The sequence below is a fragment of the Gossypium arboreum genome, chromosome 9 (genome assembly GCF_025698485.1).
Source record: "Gossypium arboreum isolate Shixiya-1 chromosome 9, ASM2569848v2, whole genome shotgun sequence".
In the NCBI taxonomy this organism is placed as follows: domain Eukaryota; kingdom Viridiplantae; phylum Streptophyta; class Magnoliopsida; order Malvales; family Malvaceae; genus Gossypium; species Gossypium arboreum.
In genome coordinates, this window is record NC_069078.1 from 76,029,340 (window position 1) to 76,050,529 (window position 21,190).

A 21,190-nucleotide genomic window follows, 5' to 3' on the forward strand; every position below is an offset into this window, starting at 1 on the left:
AGCCATTAATCCAAGATACCAAGCTAAATGGAAAAAGGTAATAAACTATAGGACCAATTCTATGGCAAAAGGAGGGAGGGTCTCATTGTCTGCTGGGATTGAAGATACATAATCAATAAAAGCAGTTTTCATGGTCTCATGCCAATCTAATCTGACTATGAAATGAAACTACTCATTTTGATTTCGTCTGAGTTCAAAAGAAAGGGCATTGGGGAGCCAATTGAGAAACTGGTAAAGCTGCACTGTTGTAGTTGGAGAGTCAGCGTTCGCAGGCTCATCCCCACAACTAGTCAGCCAGCCCCATTCCCAGGGCCAGGGGGGAGGGCTCACACTTCATTATAGTTACGTCATTGGAAGAATTGTTCTTTTGACTACTTGGAAACCTGCAAACTTGTGATTAAATTAAATTGGTCATCATTGTGAAAACTACAAAACCAGCAAACAGTGACAAGGCTAAATAATTGTGTTTGTTAAACCATACATTTTTTAATCATTATTTGCTCTTATCATCATCACCATCATCATCACCACCATCATGACTCTACTATATTTATAAATTGTTAAAAATAAATGAAGTTAGGCAAAGGGGTTAGTAAAAACAAGTTTGGGACTGGGGGGGGGGTCTAAAAGAAAAGATTTTGATGATCTCTGCCATTGGGATGAAAAATCATTTTCTCATGTTGGGTTGATGATGATTTTCTGGCCCTTGTTTGGTGACAACACAATCATTCACTAACATTCTCTATTTTTTTAAACTATATTCATTATAATTTTTTATTAATTTGAAAAATATGAAAAATATATATTTATGGGTACGTGTTATCTTTTAATTTTGTTTATAAAAACTAAAAAAATAATAAATGGATTGCGTCCTGTCGTTGAAAAACAAGGGAGAAAAAAAATAAAGGAAGCTTGTGGTTGCCGATAAAAGAAAACAGCAGTTTAAAGCCCTCATGTTTTCTCTGTCAGTCATCAGTCATCTTCTCCCTTTTTCATTTCTTTAAAAAGTCAAATTTATTCAAATTCCATTTGTTAATATACTGTAATCAATCTAATCCCTTTTGCCTTTATTGCTTGCTTGGAAAATATCTATTTCTCATTCTCATTTGTCTCTCTCTCTCTCTCTCTCTCTCTCGTGTATGAACCAGTTTATATTTATATAGATTCACGTGTGTTTGTCATCTTGGATTTCTCGCTCAATCGTAACTGGCACAAGCCAAACAAAGAGTAAGAAAGGAGAACCATATAGCAAGGAAGGAGGTGGTGTGTGTCTACATTAAAGAAGATCGGGTAGGGTTTCTTTTCAAAACCAAAAGAACACTACGAAAAAAGAGATATTCAAAGCCGCCTTTGCTGTTGTTTTTTAGGGTTGTCTTTGCAAGAAAGAAGAGGAAAAAAAAAAGGTTTTAATGGAATTGGCTTTGAGCTTGGGCGATCCTTCAAAGTCGTTTTCATTTCTTGACAAAACCCCAAAGTTATCAAGCAAGGATTTAGGGTTTTGTATGGGGCTCAGGTTACAAGAGAAGGTGGACGCTTTTGAAGGTGAAGCTGCTACCGGAGATGGAGATTACAAAAGGGTTTCTTCAGATCCACCTCATCAGCTAGATCTTCTTCCTTTCTCTCCAGTTCCTCGCGTCCAACCTTCTTCTCAGCTTCGTTTTCCTTGGCTCACTGATAACGGTCAGTATTTTTAACTTATTTTCCTCTCTTTACGTCACGTTCTTGTTTATTTTCTGGGTTCTGATAATAAAAGGAAGAAAACGTATCAAAGCTTCTTTGCGGCCAAAATAAATTTTTTAAATCTGGGTTGTGTTGGACTTTGGGGAAAATATATAAGTAGTTTTGCATTAATTGTGACATTAGTGATGGAAATGGGTTCATCGGATGGACGGGGAAGAGGTTTAGACGTGAACCGGTTGGCGGTGGTGGCGTTGGGGGAGGAAGCAGAGGAAGGGGCGGCGCTGTCATCTCCGAATAGCGCAGCGTCTTCATTCCAGGTAGATTTCGGGTTTACAAATGGGAGCAGCAGAGGGAAGAGGGAGGTGGAAATGGAAACTGAAAGGGGTAGCTCAAGAGCCAGCGACGACGATGACAATGGTTCTACTCGGAAGAAACTCAGGCTGTCTAAAGAACAATCTGCTTTTCTCGAAGAAAGTTTCAAAGAACACAACACTCTCAATCCCGTAAGCTAAAAAACCCCAAATATTTCTCTTTCATTTAGGGTTAAGCTTTTTGATTGATTTGCTTGTTTAAAAATGTTGGCTCAGAAGCAAAAACTTGCCTTGGCCAAGCAGTTGAACCTTCGACCTCGCCAAGTAGAAGTTTGGTTTCAGAACAGAAGAGCAAGGTATAAGAATGTTTTTTTTTTTTTTTTCTAATATTATGAAAACTTTTTTGGGTTCTTTTTAAATAATTTTGCTGTAATAAAATGGGAGAAAACAGGACAAAGTTGAAGCAAACGGAAGTGGATTGCGAGTATTTAAAGCGATGTTGCGAGACACTGACAGAGGAAAACAGGAGGTTACAAAAGGAACTGCAAGAATTAAGAGCTTTGAAAGCTTCCCAACCATTTTACATGCAGTTACCTGCCACCACCTTAACTATGTGTCCTTCGTGTGAGCGTGTCGCCACTACTTCCACCACCGCCGATGGCAAAAATGGACTCCTACCGCTGACTAAGACTAGTGGATAACCCCTTTTTTGTTCCCTCAAACCACGTGCCCCAGCCCCGAAGCCTACTTGTGAAACCATTGGATTTGACCGACCAGTCCAAAGATGTGACCACCCTCTTTCTTTTTTTTTTTGTTAAATATTTTTGGCTTGGAGGGTTTTTTTTTTCTTTTAATTTGTCTGTAGCAGTTTTCATATGATGGGTGGTGGGGGGAAAAACGAGATTTTGTGTTTTTGATAGATTTTGTTTTGAATTGGGGGCGAAGATGGGGAAGAAATTTTGTTAGAAAGTTGCCTGTTTGTTTGAACAGAGCCTAATGTCCTCTAATGCTTTCCTTATCCACTTATTTCTTTAAAACTAAATAAAAATTCCATTTAACACCTAAAAACAATGATTTTTCTTTTACTATTAATTTTATTATATTTTTAAAATTTCAAGTTTCTTCTATTTTTATTTTTTATTTTACCATCTCAACAGCTATAGATATTGAATTTTTGATTAATAGTGCTACAAAGTTTTCATCATCTCATTGTAATCAAAGTAATTATATAATGATCTCACTAACAGAGTTAAATGTAAACCGAGTAAATGTATATGTATTTAATGATCAACTTTGGGTTTTAATTGTAATTAACATAGTGTGGGTTTGAGCTATGATAGTCTTTGTGTTGAAACAATCATACGTTTAGTTTAGGATGTGGGTAGCCGGGTAGTTAGGGGAGCTAGGATACCTATCGGTTTCTTTAAAATGAATTTTTTTATTTAAAATTTTAAATTAATAAATGTAAGATTATATAGACTCTTTTAAAAAATAAAAATTTAATTTAATCTTTTAAAATTTATAAAGACATAATCTATTAAAATAATAAAATTATATTTTTATTATTATAAAATTACAATTTAATTTCAGTCCTTTAAATTATTTTTTGACTTTACCTATAAATGTGGATTGAATTTGATCTTATTGAGTAAGGTGTGAGTTGAAAGGAACCATCTTAAGATTTGTAAATTTGGAGAGTTGTGACCTAATGTGACAATTCTTTTAGTGACATTTTACTGTTGCTTATCAAACCACCTAAGTCAACATGGCGTCTTAGAATTACCATGGCATAGGGATGTGGTGGCATAAGGGTGTAACAACAATAAACTCATAAATCGCACAAGTAAAAAACAATAATCTATCATCTATATATATAAGTATGAGTTTGGAGAAATTTTAATTTATTGAGAATGTTTTATTTAAAAATAATTATAATTTAATAAAAATTGTACTAATTTTAAAATAAAATTATTATTTAAATAAAAATTTAAGTATAATTAATTTAAAATTTTGATTTTAAAAAAGAAATTAAATTTATTTTATTTTTAAAAGGATTGTGCTAATTTTATTGATATAAAATAGAGTTATTAATTAATTAGAATTATAAGAATCTTAATAATTATTTAATTCATATTTAAGTTAATTATATTAATTAACTAATTTTTGATGTTTTATCTTCAACAAAACTTGAATTTAAAAAAAATCTAAAAATTGGGATAATTTTATTTTTAAAAAATTAAATCTTAACTTAATTGACACGAATATTGGCAACAAAAAGACGTAAATTTAAATACTTTAAAACATATTATTCTCTTATTTATGACTCAATTAACATGGATATTATTACTCGTGCAACAGACCACAACCACAATAAAATTATTAAAAAAATAAAACTGGGTTCAAATTTAAACGAAAATTAGAGCCACAACCACAATGTATTTAAAATCGTTGCATTTTATAATAATAATTCTATTTAAAATAGTTGATTAATAATTAATCAACTGAATTGCAATCATCCCCTTTCCCACGTAACCTCAAAATCCTTCCTCTAGAGATTGTATATATAAAACAAAAACAGGTAGCATCTAATCTGATCATCGTCGTCAACCTCAAAACCCACCCTTTCTCTTTTTTTTTTTTTTTTCAAAATTCAATACGATTAGGATCCCAGGAAGAATAAAGAACAACCCAGTCAATCCTATTTTCACTATCTTTGAATTATATATATTTTAAAATCTGATTCAGTAATTGAATTAGCTGCTTGTTTGGGTCTATAAAAACAAAACGAAATTGAAGGACGGGAATGGAAAAGATTGGTGAATTATTGTAAATCAAAGAGAGTTTGAGAAATCAAAGGATGCCAGGATTAGCGCGAAGAAATGAGCGGTATAGTAATGCCTCATTTGCTTTTTGGTCTAAACATAGCGATGATGTTGGCTACATTCAACCCCAGCAGGTACTATATTTTCATTTTCTTCGATTTTTGAATTCTCTCTGGGTTACTGTTATCGAACTTTTTGGTGATATATATGTCACAGGACTGGGTCAGTGTTTTTAATTTTGATTTTAGTATTTGATTGGTTGCTTAATAACATTTGTTTTTAGCTTAAGACGTTATACATTTAGTTGCCTCGTCTTTTTAGTGCCAAGGCACTGAAGTATTAGTGCTATTCCTGGTTTCGAACTGAGTAGTGTAAGTGATAGAAATTATAAGTTTGATGTTAACTTTATCACTGTCGGTTCTTAAAGAATTTTGTTACTCTTTGTGGAGCTCAATGTGGCTTTTCATTGTTGTTTATCATCTTTTATATATTTTGGCTATCCAAAGTAAGAGATTGAGGAATTGGCAATTCAAAGAGTGGTGCTTGTTTGTCATTAGCAAGTAGGTATAGTGCTGTGCCTAAGGGGGCATCCAGTTGGTTAGAATGTGAAAATTCCAAGTTTGAGATTTCGTAGTTGAATCCATTGCGGGGGGACGCAGGGTCTATGGGATAGGTGAGAGTGTCCTGTTGGCCCAAGACTTCTAGTAGGTCTGCACAATATTGCTATGCTTTCCACTCTCATGTGTACTAACAAATATGGATGGTGTTGATAATAAATTTAATAATGGATATGTTTTATAACAAACTTGTTTAATTATAATTATTTTTTTTATTAGTTACTAAGAAAGCGCAATGCTTTTTATTATAGTTCTGGAGTGAGCTGTCATTGCAAGCTCGGCAGGAGCTCCTTAGAATTGATTCAAACCCTCTTTGAGCAAGCTCGTAAGAACATGTACTGCTCCAGATGTAATGGGCTACTGCTTGAAGGTTTTTTCCAGATTGTCATGTATGGAAAATCATTGCAGCAGGAGAAAGTAGCTGGTAATCTTCATTCCAACAGGTCAGGAGTCTCAAAAAACCAAATTGATGGTGGATTGAGTATGACAGATGGGTCAAAAGATGAAATTCAAGATCCATCTGTCCATCCTTGGGGGGGTCTGACCACAACTCGTGATGGGTCATTGATACTTCTTGACTCCTATTTGTCCTCAGAATCGCTTGATGGGCTCCAAAATGTTTGTGCTGGTCAAATTCTATTCTCTGATTATGTTTTTGCTTCCCGTCTAGTTGTTGATGTTTACATTGAATCAGGTATTTGACAGTGCACGTGAAAGGGAGCGGGAGCGTGAGTTGCTCTATCCTGATGCTTGTGGTGGGGGAGGTCGAGGTTGGATAAGCCAAGGAATTGCTAGTTACGGAAGAGGACATGGAGCAAGAGAAGCATGTGCACTGCACACTTCCAGGCTTTCTTGTGACACCTTTATGGATTTTTGGTCAGCTCTAGGAGAGGAAACTCAGCAATCTCTCTTAAGAATGAAGGAAGAGGATTTTATTGAGAGGCTCATCTACAGGTGTGTTTATAGCTCCTTTATGGTTGAATGTGTTACCATTAGCTGTATTGTTCAGCCAGAGAATGGTGTGAAGTCTTATGTCATTGATCAAGCAGTTTGTACTGGAGCTAGAAATATAAGGCTAGTTTCATTTATCGTCCTTCGAGAGTGCTTTATATTATCTGCCCTCCTAGTTGATTAGGACATGCTGTGTAGTAAATTTAGTTATCGAGCATCTGATTTCCTAGCTATGAGTGTGCATGCCTTTTAAATGGTAAACTGTCGAACTTAAACTTGTGATGGGCCATAAAGTGAGGAAATGGAATTCCAGCAAATTTAAAAATATTTTTCCTGAGATTAGGGTTGTTTGACATTACTTAATCTACTTCAAAAATGTTAAAACACTAGGTACCGAAGGATTTTATTTTTTTTGGTCGGTTGACTTAGCCATAACATAAGTTTTATCACAGAAGTCTATGATTCTTCTTCGAATGGATTTGTTCTTTCATATGATAGTGTAATTCTAAGGAATCTCCAAGAAGCATGTATTGACCTGTAGCAATTGGGGTTTATGCTTTTCCTTTTTCCCTGGTTCTCAAGCATTATATGAAACCATTAATGGCCAGAAGTCTCTGTTTTTGCTCTTACGAAAGTTTCCTACAGAATTATTAGGCATGGAGTGAACTATACTCATTACAAGCTAATTATGATTAGCTGTTTTTAAATTTTGCCTGTATAGATCTTGTGCCTCACATTCCCATCTTTATTGCAGGTTTTGACGGCAAGAGATTTTGCAGAGATTGCAGAAGAAATGTTATCCATGAGTTCAAGGAACTGAAGGAACTACAACGCATGCGAAGAGAACCTCAATGTATTAGTTGGTTTTGTGCTGCAGATACATCTTTTCTATATGAGGTGCTTCATCCATATCTTAAATCTATTAGTGCACTAACTATTGTTACAATAATAGCTTTTGTCTTCTTTCCATCTACTTATAAATAACAATTGTCCAAAATAAAAAATTTGACTAATTTTATAATAATCTATTGAGGTTACTGTCAGAACTTTCAAAGTATATGCGACTTGCACAACATTTTTCCTTACTCCTACCCAGGTATCTGATGACAGAGTCCAGGCTGATTGGCACCAAACTTTTGCTGACACTTATGGAACCTACCACCATTTTGAATGGGCAGTTGAAACTGGGGTGGGAAAGTCAGATATTATGGAATTTGAAAATGTTGGCATGAAAGGAAGTGTTCAAGTCAATGGCTTGGATCTTGAATGCTTGAATTCCTGTTATATCACCCTGAGGGCCTGGAAATTGGATGGCCGCTGCTCTGAGCTTTCTGTAAAAGCCCATGCTTTAAAGGGCCAACAATGTGTTCATTGCAGGCTTGTAGTTGGAAATGGTTTTGTTAGAATCACAACAGGTGGAAGTATTAGAAGGTTTTTTAAGCATGCGGAAGAGGCTGAGGAAGAAGAGGTAGTTGAAACTTTGTGAGGCTTATAGAAAAGGTTGAGTGTTTGGATGGTAGTGGTGTTGAACTTTTAACTCATCTTTCAGGATGATGGTTCCATTGACAAGGATGGAAATGAACTCGATGGAGAGTGTTCGCTTCCCCAAAAGCATGCAAAGAGTCCTGAACTTGCTCGACAGTTTCTCCTTGATGCAGCGACTGTTATATTTAAAGAACAGGCATGTTCAAATTGTTTCTAATTTTTTGTGCTTCAAAGTCTTGCAATATGGCTGCATTCTTTTCAATTGTTTACATAAAAAAAAGAATAAATTAAAACCTTTATGTGTGTACAAGAATGTGATTAGTAAGAAGTTATCAAAATTACAGTGCATATATTGACTTCATGTATTAATTAGCAGCAAGCAAGTTATTCACCAGAACTCAGTCCATTGGTTTTGACAGATTCTCTATTTAAGTTTGCCTTTTTGGTTGAATTTTGTGCCTTAGGAAAGCAGCACTAATGATAAATGAATATTTTTCTTTGGCTAAACTTTGAGGATAGAGTGTTATGTTTTTAACTTAATGACCTGGAAGCACTTATTTGCGTGTTACATAAAGTTGGGGTACTGTAGTTACTTCAAGAAAATTACTATAGGATGTTCATAATACTATAGCTACTTAGCTGGCAGGAGGAAATGCAATTAATTTGTTGTGTAAGCAATGATATCTTGAGGGTTGAGACATGAAGCCAATCTTGCTAATCTGTTCTGTTCTTAGAAGTTTGTTTGAAGAGAAATGCTAATCTGCCATCTAGTTGGTTGTTTTTAAATTATGAACAAATCCCATGCAGGTACTAAACCTCATTCTCCTTTTGCTCAAATTCGTGTTCATAGAGTGGCACATTTTGTACTGGCTAAAATGAAGATGTTTTGGGAGTAGTCTATAAAGATTCTTTTTTCTAAGAAATAATAGGCTATTACTCAATCTAAAGGAGTGAAAGCATACTTGAGTTTTAATGATAGGGAAGAACACCAGAGGTTCTTGGTGGGGAAGAGTGAGTTGATCCAAGTTTCACAGTTAGATGCTGCGAGAAAGGATATAGAACCTGTAAATTTAAGTGATACAATCTGCACAAATTCAATGAGTTCAAATTTAAGGCTATGTTTAAAAAGATCTTATAAGATTTGAAGTAACTGAATCACGAGAGCTATGATGAGTTTGATTTGAATACTGTCTTTTATACAATGTTTAAACTATCCAAATCTCTCCCCAATCCCTAAAGTGGAGTTTGATTTGAATACTGTCTTTTATACAATGTTTAAACTATCCAAATCTCTCTCCACTCCCTAAAGTGGAGGATATTACGCGTTTAAGCACGTTTGAACCAATGTCCTCCAAATTGTTGCAATAGCAACGATGCCAACCGACCTAAGGCTCAACCTTGTTTTGAACACATTTAAAGACTGATAAGAATTAACTTGGGACTTTGGTTATGTGGTTCTTATGGATAGTGTATGTAGAGTTGTGGCACAGCAAAATTACTAGTTCAGTTGTTTGTGTTTTTATTATTGCTATAATTCTTCTTACAAACTTCATTTCAATTTATCCATTTTGATATTCAGGTTAAAAAGGCTTTTAGGGAAGGCACAGCACTCCAGAATGCACAGAGTATCTTTATTTGTCTTGCACTGAAGCTGCTGGAAGGACGTGTTCATGTTGCATGCAAGGAAATTATTACCTTAGAAAAGCGGGTCTGAATAATTTTTGGTACTTCAGGATAGGTTTTCCTTCGTGCTTATCAGGAAATGTAAGTCTGTTCTCTATTTTCTGATAAAATAGTACTGATACCATGTGATTTCTACAGATGAAGCTTCTTGAAGAAGAAGAGAAGGAAAAGCGTGAAGAAGAAGAACGCAAGGAGAGGAAAAGAACAAAAGAACAAAAAAAAAAGCACAGGAGAAAGGAGAGACTAAATGGAAAAGCAAGAGAGAAAGAAAAATATTGTTCCGTGTCAAGTATTACTTCTGTTGCTCTTGATGTCTCAAATGAAGAATCTTCACGTAGTGTAGAGGTTGAAGAAAATGTTGCTATTAATTGCAAAGATTCTGTTGGTGACACAGGTGATATTATTGTGTCTAGACCTGATTTTACAAATGTTGAAGAACAGTCTGTAAATGGGCATTCCCCTTTGAGTTTGCAAAATCAAATCTTTGATAGTCCTGATGGAGATGGTATGGAAGTGAAAGATGGGAATGGCCCTTTTACAGAGCGATCAAAATTTTCTTGGCAGAGATTGAAGTTTCGAAAGGATGGTCAATTTGATTCATCCCTGAAACGGTGTGCTCGGCGTCAGGTTGCTGTTGTTTCAGAAAGTGCTCCTGTTCATAGATCTCAGCCAAGATATCAAGGGCAAAACTTTGAAGCCCCTTCCAGGAGCATCAATGGATTAAATAGGCAATTAAAGATAAGCAGTGCAAGGTCCAGTGGTCAGCTTTGTGGTGTTAAGTGTACTGAGAAGTTTCAGTGTTCCAACAGTCAGAGTGACAGATACAATTGCTACTCTTGCAGTTGCTATCAACACAATGAGTATAGAGCCAAGATGATGCCACATGTTTCTGCAACTAGAGTAGGTAGAGAACCCAAATCTGTGAGCAAATCAGAATCTGCACTGGATATGTCTAAGCAAGTCCCCCAAGGTAACAAGTATAATATGCAAGATTATATACGTGAAGATTGTGGAAAGCTAAAAAATAAAATTATGGTTGGAGCACATCATTCTGCTCGAGATTCACTTCACTGCAAGAAAGTTTGGGGGGCCATAGGAGCTGGACCTGATGATAATTTTAATAAGTCATCTGGTGCGACATGGTCAAGTGAAGGTAGTGTAAATTTGGGTGAAACTGATCATGAGCACAGCAAGGTTATCAAATCAAGAAACTCCAGCCTCGCAACAAATGAGGACTTTCATGTGGAAAAACAGGATGAATGCTTGTCACTGAATGCTGCATATGAGGAAATTGGAATTTATCCTAATAGAAATCCTACCTTGAATGGGAGTTCTCTTTCTATGATTAGTTGGAAGTCTAGTTCTGATAATTTCTCTTGCTATGATCTCAGCAATACCTCCTCTTCAAATCATGGAAATTTCGGATCGTCATCGACATCAGATTCTGAAGATGCCAGTCAACAGTCAGCAGGGAGAGATACTTCACTTTACACAAAAAATGGCTTCAGTGAGTGTCAGGTGAAAGGAAAGGATAAAAAGCAGGATGTTAGTGGAGGGGTTGCTCCAGAAAGCCAGGCATTGTTTGGACATTCACCTGATGGTCGAGGGAACAAGGTATCAGGAAATCTGCTGATAAAAACTGCTGAAAATTTTGAAGATGGAAAAGCAACTGCTCTTACGAGTTCTCAGCATCAAAGCATGTCTACATCAATGCAAAACCAACATTTACAATTTCTATTTCAAGCTCCTTCGGCCATGGGTTACTACCATCAGAATCCTGTTTCTTGGCCAGCAACTCCAGCTAATGGATTAATGCCTTTCCCTCCAAACCCTTATCTATATACAGCCGCTCTTGGCTATGGTTCTAACGGCAACTCACCTTTATGCATGCCGTATAGCACGCTACTGCATTTACGGACACCCCTGTTTAATCCTGGTTCTGTTCCCATTTATCGTCCAATCTCAAATGTCAATGGCTTGTACGCTGAGCAAATTCAGTTTCCCGAGCCTGGTACAGAAAAAGAAGCTTTGCCTGAAGTTAATTCAAAGGGGGTTCCTGGCAGGCTGCAAATAACAGAACAAGCGAGAAAGGAGAAGGTAGGCAGAATGTTGTTTATGCCAAATTGCACACGGATGACACTAGCTTTTCCTTGTTCCAGTTTGGTGGGCCTGTGGCTCTTTCAACAGGATGCAAATCTAATCTTGTTCCTTTGAAGGATGAGATTGTTGTGGTAGAACATTCATCTCAATTTTCTGCGGATCATGTTGAAAACAATCATGCTTGCAATAAAAAAGAGTCTACAATTGAAGAATACAATTTGTTTGCAGCGAGCAATGGCTTAAGATTTTCGTTATTCAAAACATAAATAGTTAGGTATAGGTGAAGGTTTTGGAATTCGTCCCCATCTTCTTGCCCAAAATATACTAAGTTTGAGATATTTTGTAATTTGGTATACAATAATCTTACTGTATAAGAAAATCCAGTTTTAGCTCTTACTAAGATACCCATTTTCTTATTATTTTATCTAATATAAACACATAATTTTGAACTAATATACACATTTTTTCATTTTCTCTCTTCTTACCATTCTAATTTAAAACGATTGATTTTTATGTGTTATAATATAACCTATTTTCTTTCATCTTAACCACACCTTTAGCTTGTTTCTTGAAATTTATTTGTAATAGACAAGCTAAGAGTTTCTTCAAAGCTGATTTATTGGGATTATAGGAGGTGTGTTTTTCTGGGAACATATCTTTGGAGTTGAATGCTAACAAGAAGAGATTGAAGTTAATCTATTTAAGTGAATGCTTTAAGTTGAACTCTGCAAATTGTGAAAGAAAGAGGTTTCTTGAGTTCATCCTTTTCATTTGTAGGTTGTATCGTTTAATAATAGAGATAAGAGATGGGTTGAGATGAGTAAGCCCATAGTGGTGAGAAATAAAAGGCCAAGGCCACTCTTGGGTTGTCGTCTACTTGGGATTCGGATCAATTTGACTAGGAACGGATCACAGAGACTGAGAGTGAAGACACCCACCCAATCAACCTTGTGAAAATGGCGACACCCCAATTCCTATCATCCTTCCGGTACTCCGACAGTCTAACAGTCGTAGCTATCTCCTTTTGCACTGCCATTGTCTGCGAAGCCATCTCATGGCTCTTAATCTACCGCACCAACTCTTACAAATCCCTCAAATCCTCTATCGACAAAGCCGCCAAGAAACTCGAAATCATGAAAACCGACCAAAACCCTAGCAAGTTATCCACCAAAAAATCCAAAACCAAGAAGATCGACCGTGTCGAAACCAGCCTCAAAGAATCCAGCCGTGACCTTTCCTTATTCAAGTTCAAATCTGGGGCTGTCGTCGCCCTCGTTTTGATCGTCGTTTTTGGCTTCTTGAATTCTCTTTTCGAAGGCAAAGTTGTCGCCAAATTGCCCTTTAAGCCCATCGGGATAGTGATGAAGATGAGTCATAGAGGATTAAAAGGGGACGATTCTACCGATTGCTCCATGGTCTTTCTCTACTTCTTGTGTTCCATCAGTATAAGGACTAATTTGCAGAAGTTTTTGGGGTTTTCGCCGCCGCGAGGTGCTGCTGGCGCTGGGTTGTTCCCAATACCTGATCCCAAGACTAATTGAGTCTTCTTTTCAGGGATTAAGGATCTGGGTATGTGTTTTTCCTTTTTTATAATTTAGCTACTGTTTGAGAATCAAGAATTTAGGTAATGGATATTTGGAGTTTTGGGCTTTTATGTGATAGTTGGTGACGACAACTGGTTTTATATTTTAAATCATTGTTTTCTAATTTTGATTATTGTTAACTTTTATAAGTTCCGGTGTTTGAATTCTAGTTTGGAATAATCATTGCTTGATTGTCATCTTTCTCTAATCTATCGAGTAATTATGTTCTAGTGAAAGTTTGCAGTGGATGTTCATCCAATTCCTTATTGGAACTCCCATGAATTGAATGTCTGGCACGCATCATACAATTCATACAATCTATGTAATGGTAATCTGACCTCTTAACTCAATCATTTCATAATCTTGACTATTTTCTGGAAACAGATAAACTCACTCTTTCATGTTACTACTAAACAAGACATGATATGCTTACTGAACTTTGAAAAATAAGGTTTAGAGTTTGCATGATCTTTGAAATAAGGTGTTCAGTTTTATAAAGTGGTTGGTTGAGTCTACAGTCTCGTGTTGCATAATGTATATATCGTGGCCAGTTTCTTCTGCTCTAAGTTCAGTTCGATGCTGGAATTGTGTGTGAATGAATTGAAACCGGGATTCATTCATGAAACCAATCAAGTCGATGAACGAGTGGCTTCTGTCTTTGTCTTTCTTAGTACTCCGGGATTTTTAACAGTGTATTGCAATTCACTCTTGTAGCCACTTAAGAGTGCTTTGGAATTATATTTGTGTGTACGGGTGGGTAACCTTTTAAGGTTTAGTACTTTTACAAACTTCAGTTTGGTGTATGAGAAATTTGAAAGCTGTAGGCTAATCCAAATTTTCCTAGTTATGAATTCTTCAGCCTTTCATTGCCCCTAATGTTTATCCCGGATTCTACCACTTTAGCCTATTTGGATCGTTTAAGTTGAGAAAGAGTGAAATCACATGTTTAGTAAAAACCTATCTTGCTTCGAATATGATTGTCAGGTGCTTGTGTTTTTAGACGTTTGACATGTCAATTGCAATCCAAATTTTTTTTCTTTTTTATAAACAATTGCATTGAGCTTTAAGACAAGGATTGTGGAAGAGAGAAGGCTACGGGTCTGATAACTCTATATATCATATACAGAGACATGATATATAGTAGGAATGATAAACAAGATATTACAAAATGGTATTATTCAAAAGAGGAGACAAACGAACTGACAATAATCACAATATTGGAAGAAATAATAAAGATGTATCATCTTAAACAAATCGTTAAAAATTGCATAAATTGCATCCTAGTTCCACCATCATTATATTAACCTAATCTAATGATGAGCTTTGGATAATCAAGAAATCATTCTCAAAAGTATTCGGCTTTAGTTTGAAATTATTTGCAGCAATGGTGGGTCTCAAAATACTCGATTCAGCTCTAGTTAGGGTGAGCTTGGCATAATCGTACACAGTACGAGGAACATGATTTGGATTTGTAGCAATTGCAGGAAGTAGTTGATTATTCTAATTATCACCTATTTCCTCAGTAATAATAACACCTTTTTCGTCAACTATTTTTTGTCAACTTTGCCTTGATTCTTTACAATTTTTACGAGCTGTACTCTCAATTTCACTGTCAAATAATAATGGTCTTGACAGTTTTTTTAGTCATAAATTAAAGGAGCTTGACAAAAGTAAATAAAAGAAAAATTAGAAAATAAAAATTAAACTAAAAACAAAATAAAAATTATAATAGAAATAAAATGGCTAAATTAATAAAATTCGAGTGTTCTTAATATTTTATTCCTCGACAACAGTACCAAAAACTTGATGGTTACTAAACTAACTATAAATATGACTAAGTTAATTGTACCTATCGAACAATAGTATAATTATGATGAGTAAGAAATATCGTATCCACGAAAACTAAAAGTACTAGTAAATACCTTTTTTTTATTATTTAGCTGACAAATTGTAGTGATTGTTTTTAATCTAAATTTACTAATCTAATTTATCTAATAACGCAACAGAGAATGAAATAAGAAAATAGTCAAAGATAACCAATAAGATAGACAATACCTAGGAAAGAATCCATCTAAACTTTACCTATTATTATGAATCTGAATTAAACGATTTATTCACTTGTATCTTGATCCGTAAAAATCTCTAAATTATGTTAATATCTCTTTCGAGAGTAAGAACAACTGACTCTAAGTTGATTAATTGAAATTTCTTTCTAATTAAAATCCCTATTGTCGCATTAACTCGATCTATGGATTCTTCTATTAGATTTGACTCTAATCCGGTAAATTTATTTCGTCTTATTTCTAGGATTGCATGTAACTCCACTAAATTATGCTAGACCTACTCTTAAATAGGAACTTTTGCTTCACTGAAATAAGCACATTAAACACGAATTAATATCCCAATAATATTAAAAGCGAAATAAGCATACATAATTGAGAACAAGAATCAAGTATTTATCGCGTAAAAATAGAAATTAAATAAGAAGATACAGAAATTAAATAATAAAATTCATCATAGGTTTCATCCTCACTAGGTATTTAGAGAATTCAGTTCATAGTACTGAATAAAAACATCTCAAAGTTAGGATAACCACAAAATATAAAGAAACTCAATAAAACTTCGAAAAAATTAAATGGAGATCTTTGATCTTGAGGGAGATCCGTTTCCGAATTAATTTCGATGGTGTTCTTCGAGTGTTTTTTCGATCTTCTCTGATTGTCCCCTTATGTCTTCTTCTAATTGGTATTTATAGACTTTAGAATGCTCAGAAAGCCTAAAAATTTAGTTTTTTGGCGTATTTGGGAAGCAGGTGCGGTATTGACACGGGCTGGCTCATGGGCGTGTGGCTAGCCTGTGTGGAAATATCCAGGCTGTGTGGATCCTGAAAATAGCTCTTTTTATCCGATTTTAGCTCGTCAATACGTAAAAAAAAAAATTTAAAAGCATATAATAGAACATCTATACGTTGATAAACTGGTTATAACCAAAATTAAAAATCGTTGCAACGTAAATAGAAAAAAAAATCAGTTCAAGAATATAAAATAGACAACGCATAAGTTGATAAACTCGTTGCAAATTATACCATAGGTAATATACACAATAAACAAAAAATATATATATATATATATATATATATATGTATATATATAATAGAACGCGATGGGTAATTTGCAAGTTCATTTTCTAGATAAGCTTCTCTTTGCTTTGATTCTTCAACCTTTCTTTGTAGCTCAGCTTCACATTGATCCTTCCCTAGAAAGCAACTTCATACGAAAGCTCTCTCTCTGTACTCATCGCCAGTTCTCTCTTTAAATAAGAGGATGATCCAACTTGGTCATGTCGTTTGGTCAGACTCTCTTCGACCGTTCCGAAGTGTACTCTCTTCGACCGTTCCGTAGTGTACTTGTTCGACGTTGTGTGGGAGGATTATTTGCTGCAGCGAGTTCTGCCATTAGTCTCTCGTTATGATTCATTAGTTTAGCAACTTCTTTTAACAATTTCTTAACCCCCACAGCAGCAACTGAGGCTAGTCCCTTGGCATATGAACTCTCTTCTGCCAGTTTATGGTTCCGCAACTCTAGCTGGTATTTTGACTCAGTTAGTACCAGAACTTTGTGCTTCAGTTCCTCAATCTCGGTCACCTGATTGAGCAAAATAAGGAAATTAGCTATACCATTTACTGAAATGAAAGTGAAATCAGTAAAAAGTAAACCCATAACAAAACTGATGCTAGGCTAATCATAAGTGCTAATGTCGCTGTGATGTATAATCTGGGAATAAAAACATAAAGACTGCATACAGTTGCTTGTATGTTTGTCGAGACACAGAGAAACAAGATGTAGACAAATTTTAAGTCATCAAAATGGAGCAGAGCATGGGGACAAGTGCAAATGACTGAATTGTGTGCGTTTGCATGCTTGGCCTTAAAAAGATAGCAACGCTCGAGTAAGGTACCATATGAGCACCATATCTGAGTATTTAAAAGCACCTGTGTTTTTATAAGCAAATCGCTACTAATCTCTTTTGGTGCTGCAACTTCTTTTTCCACCTACAGGCCATTCATTTCAGCGAATTGTTGGGAATATGAAGCTTTAGAACGGACATTTTGTGATTCTAGTGCATCAGAGAGCTGCTGCTTTAAGGATGCAACTATTTCTTGCAATCCTTCACATTAAAAAATCTGGTAAATGTGTGAAGTTAGAACGGCACCCAAAAAGAGATGCTACTTGCAAGGCATGAGTGTGGGAAAATTATTATTTAAAACCATAGGTTGAGTAGGTATATCTGCCTTCCGGTTAAGCTGTTCTTGAATTATTCGATTGTCTGCAGCTTTAATCTGGAAACAGAATTAATAATAGACTCATAAGAGAAAACCAGACGAAGCAAAGGGACAAATGGAAAAAGGTTTGAGGAATGTTATAAACAATTCTTTCTTCCTTCGACTCCTGTATTTCAACTTGGCAATGAAGCAAGTTCTATAGATTCCTATACTATAAAATGTAGGAACTTGTGAGCTGAGTCCATAGTTAGGTTACTAGAACATTGTATAACCAAATTTAATGTGATTAAGGCTTTGTTTAACAATGTTTTTTAAAAGTGTTTTTTTCTCTAGAAGTATTTTTTTTTGGGAGAAGTTAAAATTTTCAGCTTCTCCAAAAAGTGTTCTTGGGCCAATTTTTGGTTTGAGAGAAACACTTTTTTTCTCTAAAAAAGCAGCCTGTTTAGGAATGATTTTCTCTCAAAAGTGTTTTTCTATCGCAAAAGTGCTTTTTAGAAGCAATACTAAAGATACCCTCATTCAAGTTCACTTATTATACAATGTAGAGACTTGTGAATCACTAGAAACATATATGGAAGCATACATTACCTCAAGTTTAAAGGATTTCTCATTTAATTGCGCCACCAAATCAGCAATAGTAGACTGTAGCATACATATATGGAAAGATCTTAAATTTTTGGAAGAAAAAGGCAAAAAATGATTAAGGGCCATAAATGAGAATCTGCTGAATATCTCCAAACTTTTAATTCTTACTTTGTCAGCAAAGTTCTTAATTTATTGTTATGTAGCTAGAAATTACAGATTCGTGCTATAGTTTTTTTTCCTTATGTGTGCGTGCTCTCTTTTACAAAGATAAATTCAAAAAACATGTAATTCTCGTTACCATTAGCAAAAAAAAAAAAATTATTTCTACTTAAAATTTTCTCCTCTTTTTGGTGCTTTCAAATTTGTTATGAATAATTCAATATATTACAAATTTGACAAATGCATCAAGAGTTTACAAAAAATTTAAATATTCATTAATCAAATTACTAATGATAACAAAGTTCAGCATAGAAATGTCTAAGTAAATTTTAGTTTCAACTTAAAATTCCTCACAAACAACACATGATTGAGAAAAAATTAAAATAAAAAACAACCAGCATTAACATTAATCTTTTAAAATATTGAAAAGTTATAATTACTTAAATTTTGGTTTTATTGAACTTCCATTCTATGGGCTGATGAAGGTGATAAACCATAATATATATAATTTTATCCCATGCTTGGTATATTTTTGGATGATTTATCATAAGATTTAGTGAATTTGATGCTCCTAAACCTTTAAATTCATGTTTTATGCTTAGGTGAGCATAGGAAGGTGAAAAGAGTAAGAAACGGGCCAAAAACAGACAAAATGAGCTTATCTCAGTATTTCACATGGCCTAGGCACTTCCACACGGGTAAACCACACTCCCGTATGAGGCACACGGGCAAACCACACGTCCGTGTAAGGCACACAGGCAGACCACACGTTCGTGTGTCATGACCGTGTCCCTGTTGAGCCCAAGTTTAATTTTACTCGAAAAAGGCTAATTTGGAGGGTTTTGAAGAATTCCAAAGTTTACATAAACACCCTAGAAGAGGATTAAAAAGGACACGCAGAGCAGAAAGAAAATAATACTCGAAGAACAGCAATCGAAATCAGCTAGGAAGTAGGATCTCCTTCAAGACTAAAGATCTCCATTCAAATTCCTTAGAAGTTCTTTGGGTTTCTTTATTTTTTGTTGTTGTCCCAATTTTGAGATGTTTTCCTCTATTGTTATGAACTAATTTCCGTAAATACCTAGGGAAGTTGAAACCTAAGGCGGATCTTATTACTATTTGAATTATATGATAAATAATTGTTCTTATTCTTAATTGTGAGATTTAATCCTTGTTTTAATATTTCAAGATATTAATTCAGGTTTTGATGTGCTTATTCAGTGGAGCAAAAATCCCTGTTTAAGAGTAGGTCCTCCATAATTAAGCGGAGTTGCATGCAATCCTAGAGATAGGACGACATAAATCTGTCGGATTAGAGTCAAATCTAATAAGGGAGTCAATAAAACGAGTTAATGCGACAATAGGGGTTTTAATGAGAAAGAGATTTCAGTTAATCAATCTAGAGTCAGTTGTTTTTAGTCTCGAGAGAGATAATAACATAAATCAGGGATTTCTACAGATTAAGTCAAGTGAAAAAATCGTCTAATTCAGAAGTAATAAGTGAAGTCTAGTTGGATTTTTCCTTGGGTATTGTCTTCTCCATCGATTTTCCAAAAGTATTTTCCAACTTTAATCTCTGCCGTGTTCTTATTAAATTAGATAATTAGTCTTAGTTTAAAAACATACATTTAATTTTTAAGCTAGATAATAAAAAGATAGTAATTACTAGTACTTTTAGTCCTTGTGGATACGATATTTTCGATATCACCATAACTATACTACTGTTCGATAGGTGCGCTTGCCTTAGTCGAATTTTTAGTTAGTTTAGCGACCATCAAGTTTTTGGCGCCGTTGCCGGGGACTAAGATATTAGGAACACTTAATTTTTATTACTTTAGCCATTTTTATTTTTATTGCAATTCAATTTTGTTTTATTTTTACTAATTTTTATTTTATTTGTTTATGGCAGATTTTTATAGTTTATGACTAGGAAAAATCTGTCAGGACCCCTACTTTTTGACAGTGAAATTGAAAGCATAGCTTGTAGAAATCGTAGAGAAATAAAGCGAAGTTTACAGTATATAGAGGAAGAGCACGAGGACGACACCATTAATACCGAGGAGATGGCTAAAAATCAAAATAATCTGCTGCCTCTTGTTGTTGCCGCAAATCCAGTAAATTAGAATCCTGCTCCTCGTACTATGTATGATTATACTAAGCCTACTTTAATAGGAACTGAATCAAGTATTGTTCGACCTGTTGTTGCTGCAAATAATTTTGAACTAAAACCTAACACTATTCAAATGATACAACAGTTTGTTCAGTTTGATGGTTTGCAGGACGAGGATCCAAACATTAATTTAGCAAATTTTCTGGAATTCTGCAACACCTTTAAGATTAATGACATTTCTGATGATGTCATTCGCCTTCGGTTGTTTCCTTTTTCATTAAGGAATAAGGCTAAATAGTGGTTGAATTCGTTACCACGAGGGTCAATCACTACTTGGGAACAAATGACCGAAAATTTTTTACGTAAATATTTCTCGCTAGTTAAAACAGCTAAATTGAGGAATGATATCTCTTCTTTTGTGCAGATGGATTTAGAAACTCTTTATGATGCATGGGAGAGATACAAGGACTTATTGAGAAGGTGCCCTCATTATGGGTTACCTATATGGCTACAGGTTCAGACATTTTACAATAGTGTGAACCCCTCAACAAGGAAACTGATTGATGCAGCTGCCGGTGGAACTTTAAACAACAAAACACTAGACGAGGTTTATGAATTTATTGAAGAGATGTCACCGAATAACTATCAGTGGCAATTCATGCGAACAAAACCAACGAAATCAACCGGTGTTTTTAACCTAGATGAGGTCACCATGTTATCAAATCAGGTAGAACTCTTAAATAAAAAGATTGATGGTTTGTATGGTTCTACTCAGGTACATCCAGTGATGTAGTGCAATACAAATGGAGGAGGGATACCTAA

At 35.0% G+C, this 21,190-nt stretch overlaps 3 protein-coding genes and 1 non-coding gene across 4 annotated transcripts; 3 read left to right on the forward strand and 1 right to left on the reverse strand.

The window, feature by feature from the left end:
* Window positions 1-752: 752 nt before the first annotated feature.
* On the forward strand, window positions 753-3,062 carry LOC108454705 (homeobox-leucine zipper protein HAT14-like). The gene is made up of 6 exons (XM_053019469.1): window positions 753-964; window positions 1,149-1,290; window positions 1,368-1,680; window positions 1,864-2,183; window positions 2,268-2,347; window positions 2,443-3,062. The coding sequence occupies exons 3-6, from the start codon at window positions 1,410-1,412 to the stop codon at window positions 2,690-2,692; spliced, it is 921 nt and encodes a 306-aa protein (XP_052875429.1). The 5' UTR covers window positions 753-964; window positions 1,149-1,290; window positions 1,368-1,409; the 3' UTR covers window positions 2,693-3,062.
* A 1,385-nt stretch (window positions 3,063-4,447) lies between these two features.
* Window positions 4,448-12,102, forward strand: LOC108454365 (uncharacterized). The gene is given in 10 exon segments (XM_053018802.1): window positions 4,448-4,947; window positions 5,682-5,731; window positions 5,733-6,048; window positions 6,125-6,386; window positions 7,136-7,278; window positions 7,478-7,849; window positions 7,931-8,062; window positions 9,446-9,574; window positions 9,688-11,607; window positions 11,610-12,102. Coding segments are annotated over 10 exon segments (3,729 nt in total). The 5' UTR covers window positions 4,448-4,848; the 3' UTR covers window positions 11,916-12,102.
* A 93-nt stretch (window positions 12,103-12,195) lies between these two features.
* On the forward strand, window positions 12,196-13,468 carry LOC108454267 (uncharacterized). The gene has a single exon (XM_017752672.2). The coding sequence runs from the start codon at window positions 12,606-12,608 to the stop codon at window positions 13,188-13,190; it is 585 nt and encodes a 194-aa protein (XP_017608161.1). The 5' UTR covers window positions 12,196-12,605; the 3' UTR covers window positions 13,191-13,468.
* Window positions 13,469-20,759: 7,291 nt separating this feature from the next.
* LOC128280946 (small nucleolar RNA R71) lies at window positions 20,760-20,866 on the reverse strand. The gene has a single exon (XR_008271164.1). It is a non-coding gene; the product is annotated as a small nucleolar RNA R71 (small nucleolar RNA).
* Window positions 20,867-21,190: the final 324 nt, after the last annotated feature.

Excerpts from the sequence above, each read along its gene's own strand:
- LOC108454705 (XM_053019469.1), top strand. The coding sequence starts at position 1,410 with ATGGAATTGGCTTTGAGCTTGGGCGATCCTTCAAAGTCGTTTTCATTT. Across the intron at positions 2,184-2,267 it reads AACACAACACTCTCAATCCC|AAGCAAAAACTTGCCTTGGC; the intron begins GTAAGCTAAAAA and ends ATGTTGGCTCAG. Across the intron at positions 2,348-2,442 it reads TTTCAGAACAGAAGAGCAAG|GACAAAGTTGAAGCAAACGG; the intron begins GTATAAGAATGT and ends GGGAGAAAACAG.
- LOC108454267 (XM_017752672.2), top strand. The coding sequence starts at position 12,606 with ATGGCGACACCCCAATTCCTATCATCCTTCCGGTACTCCGACAGTCTA.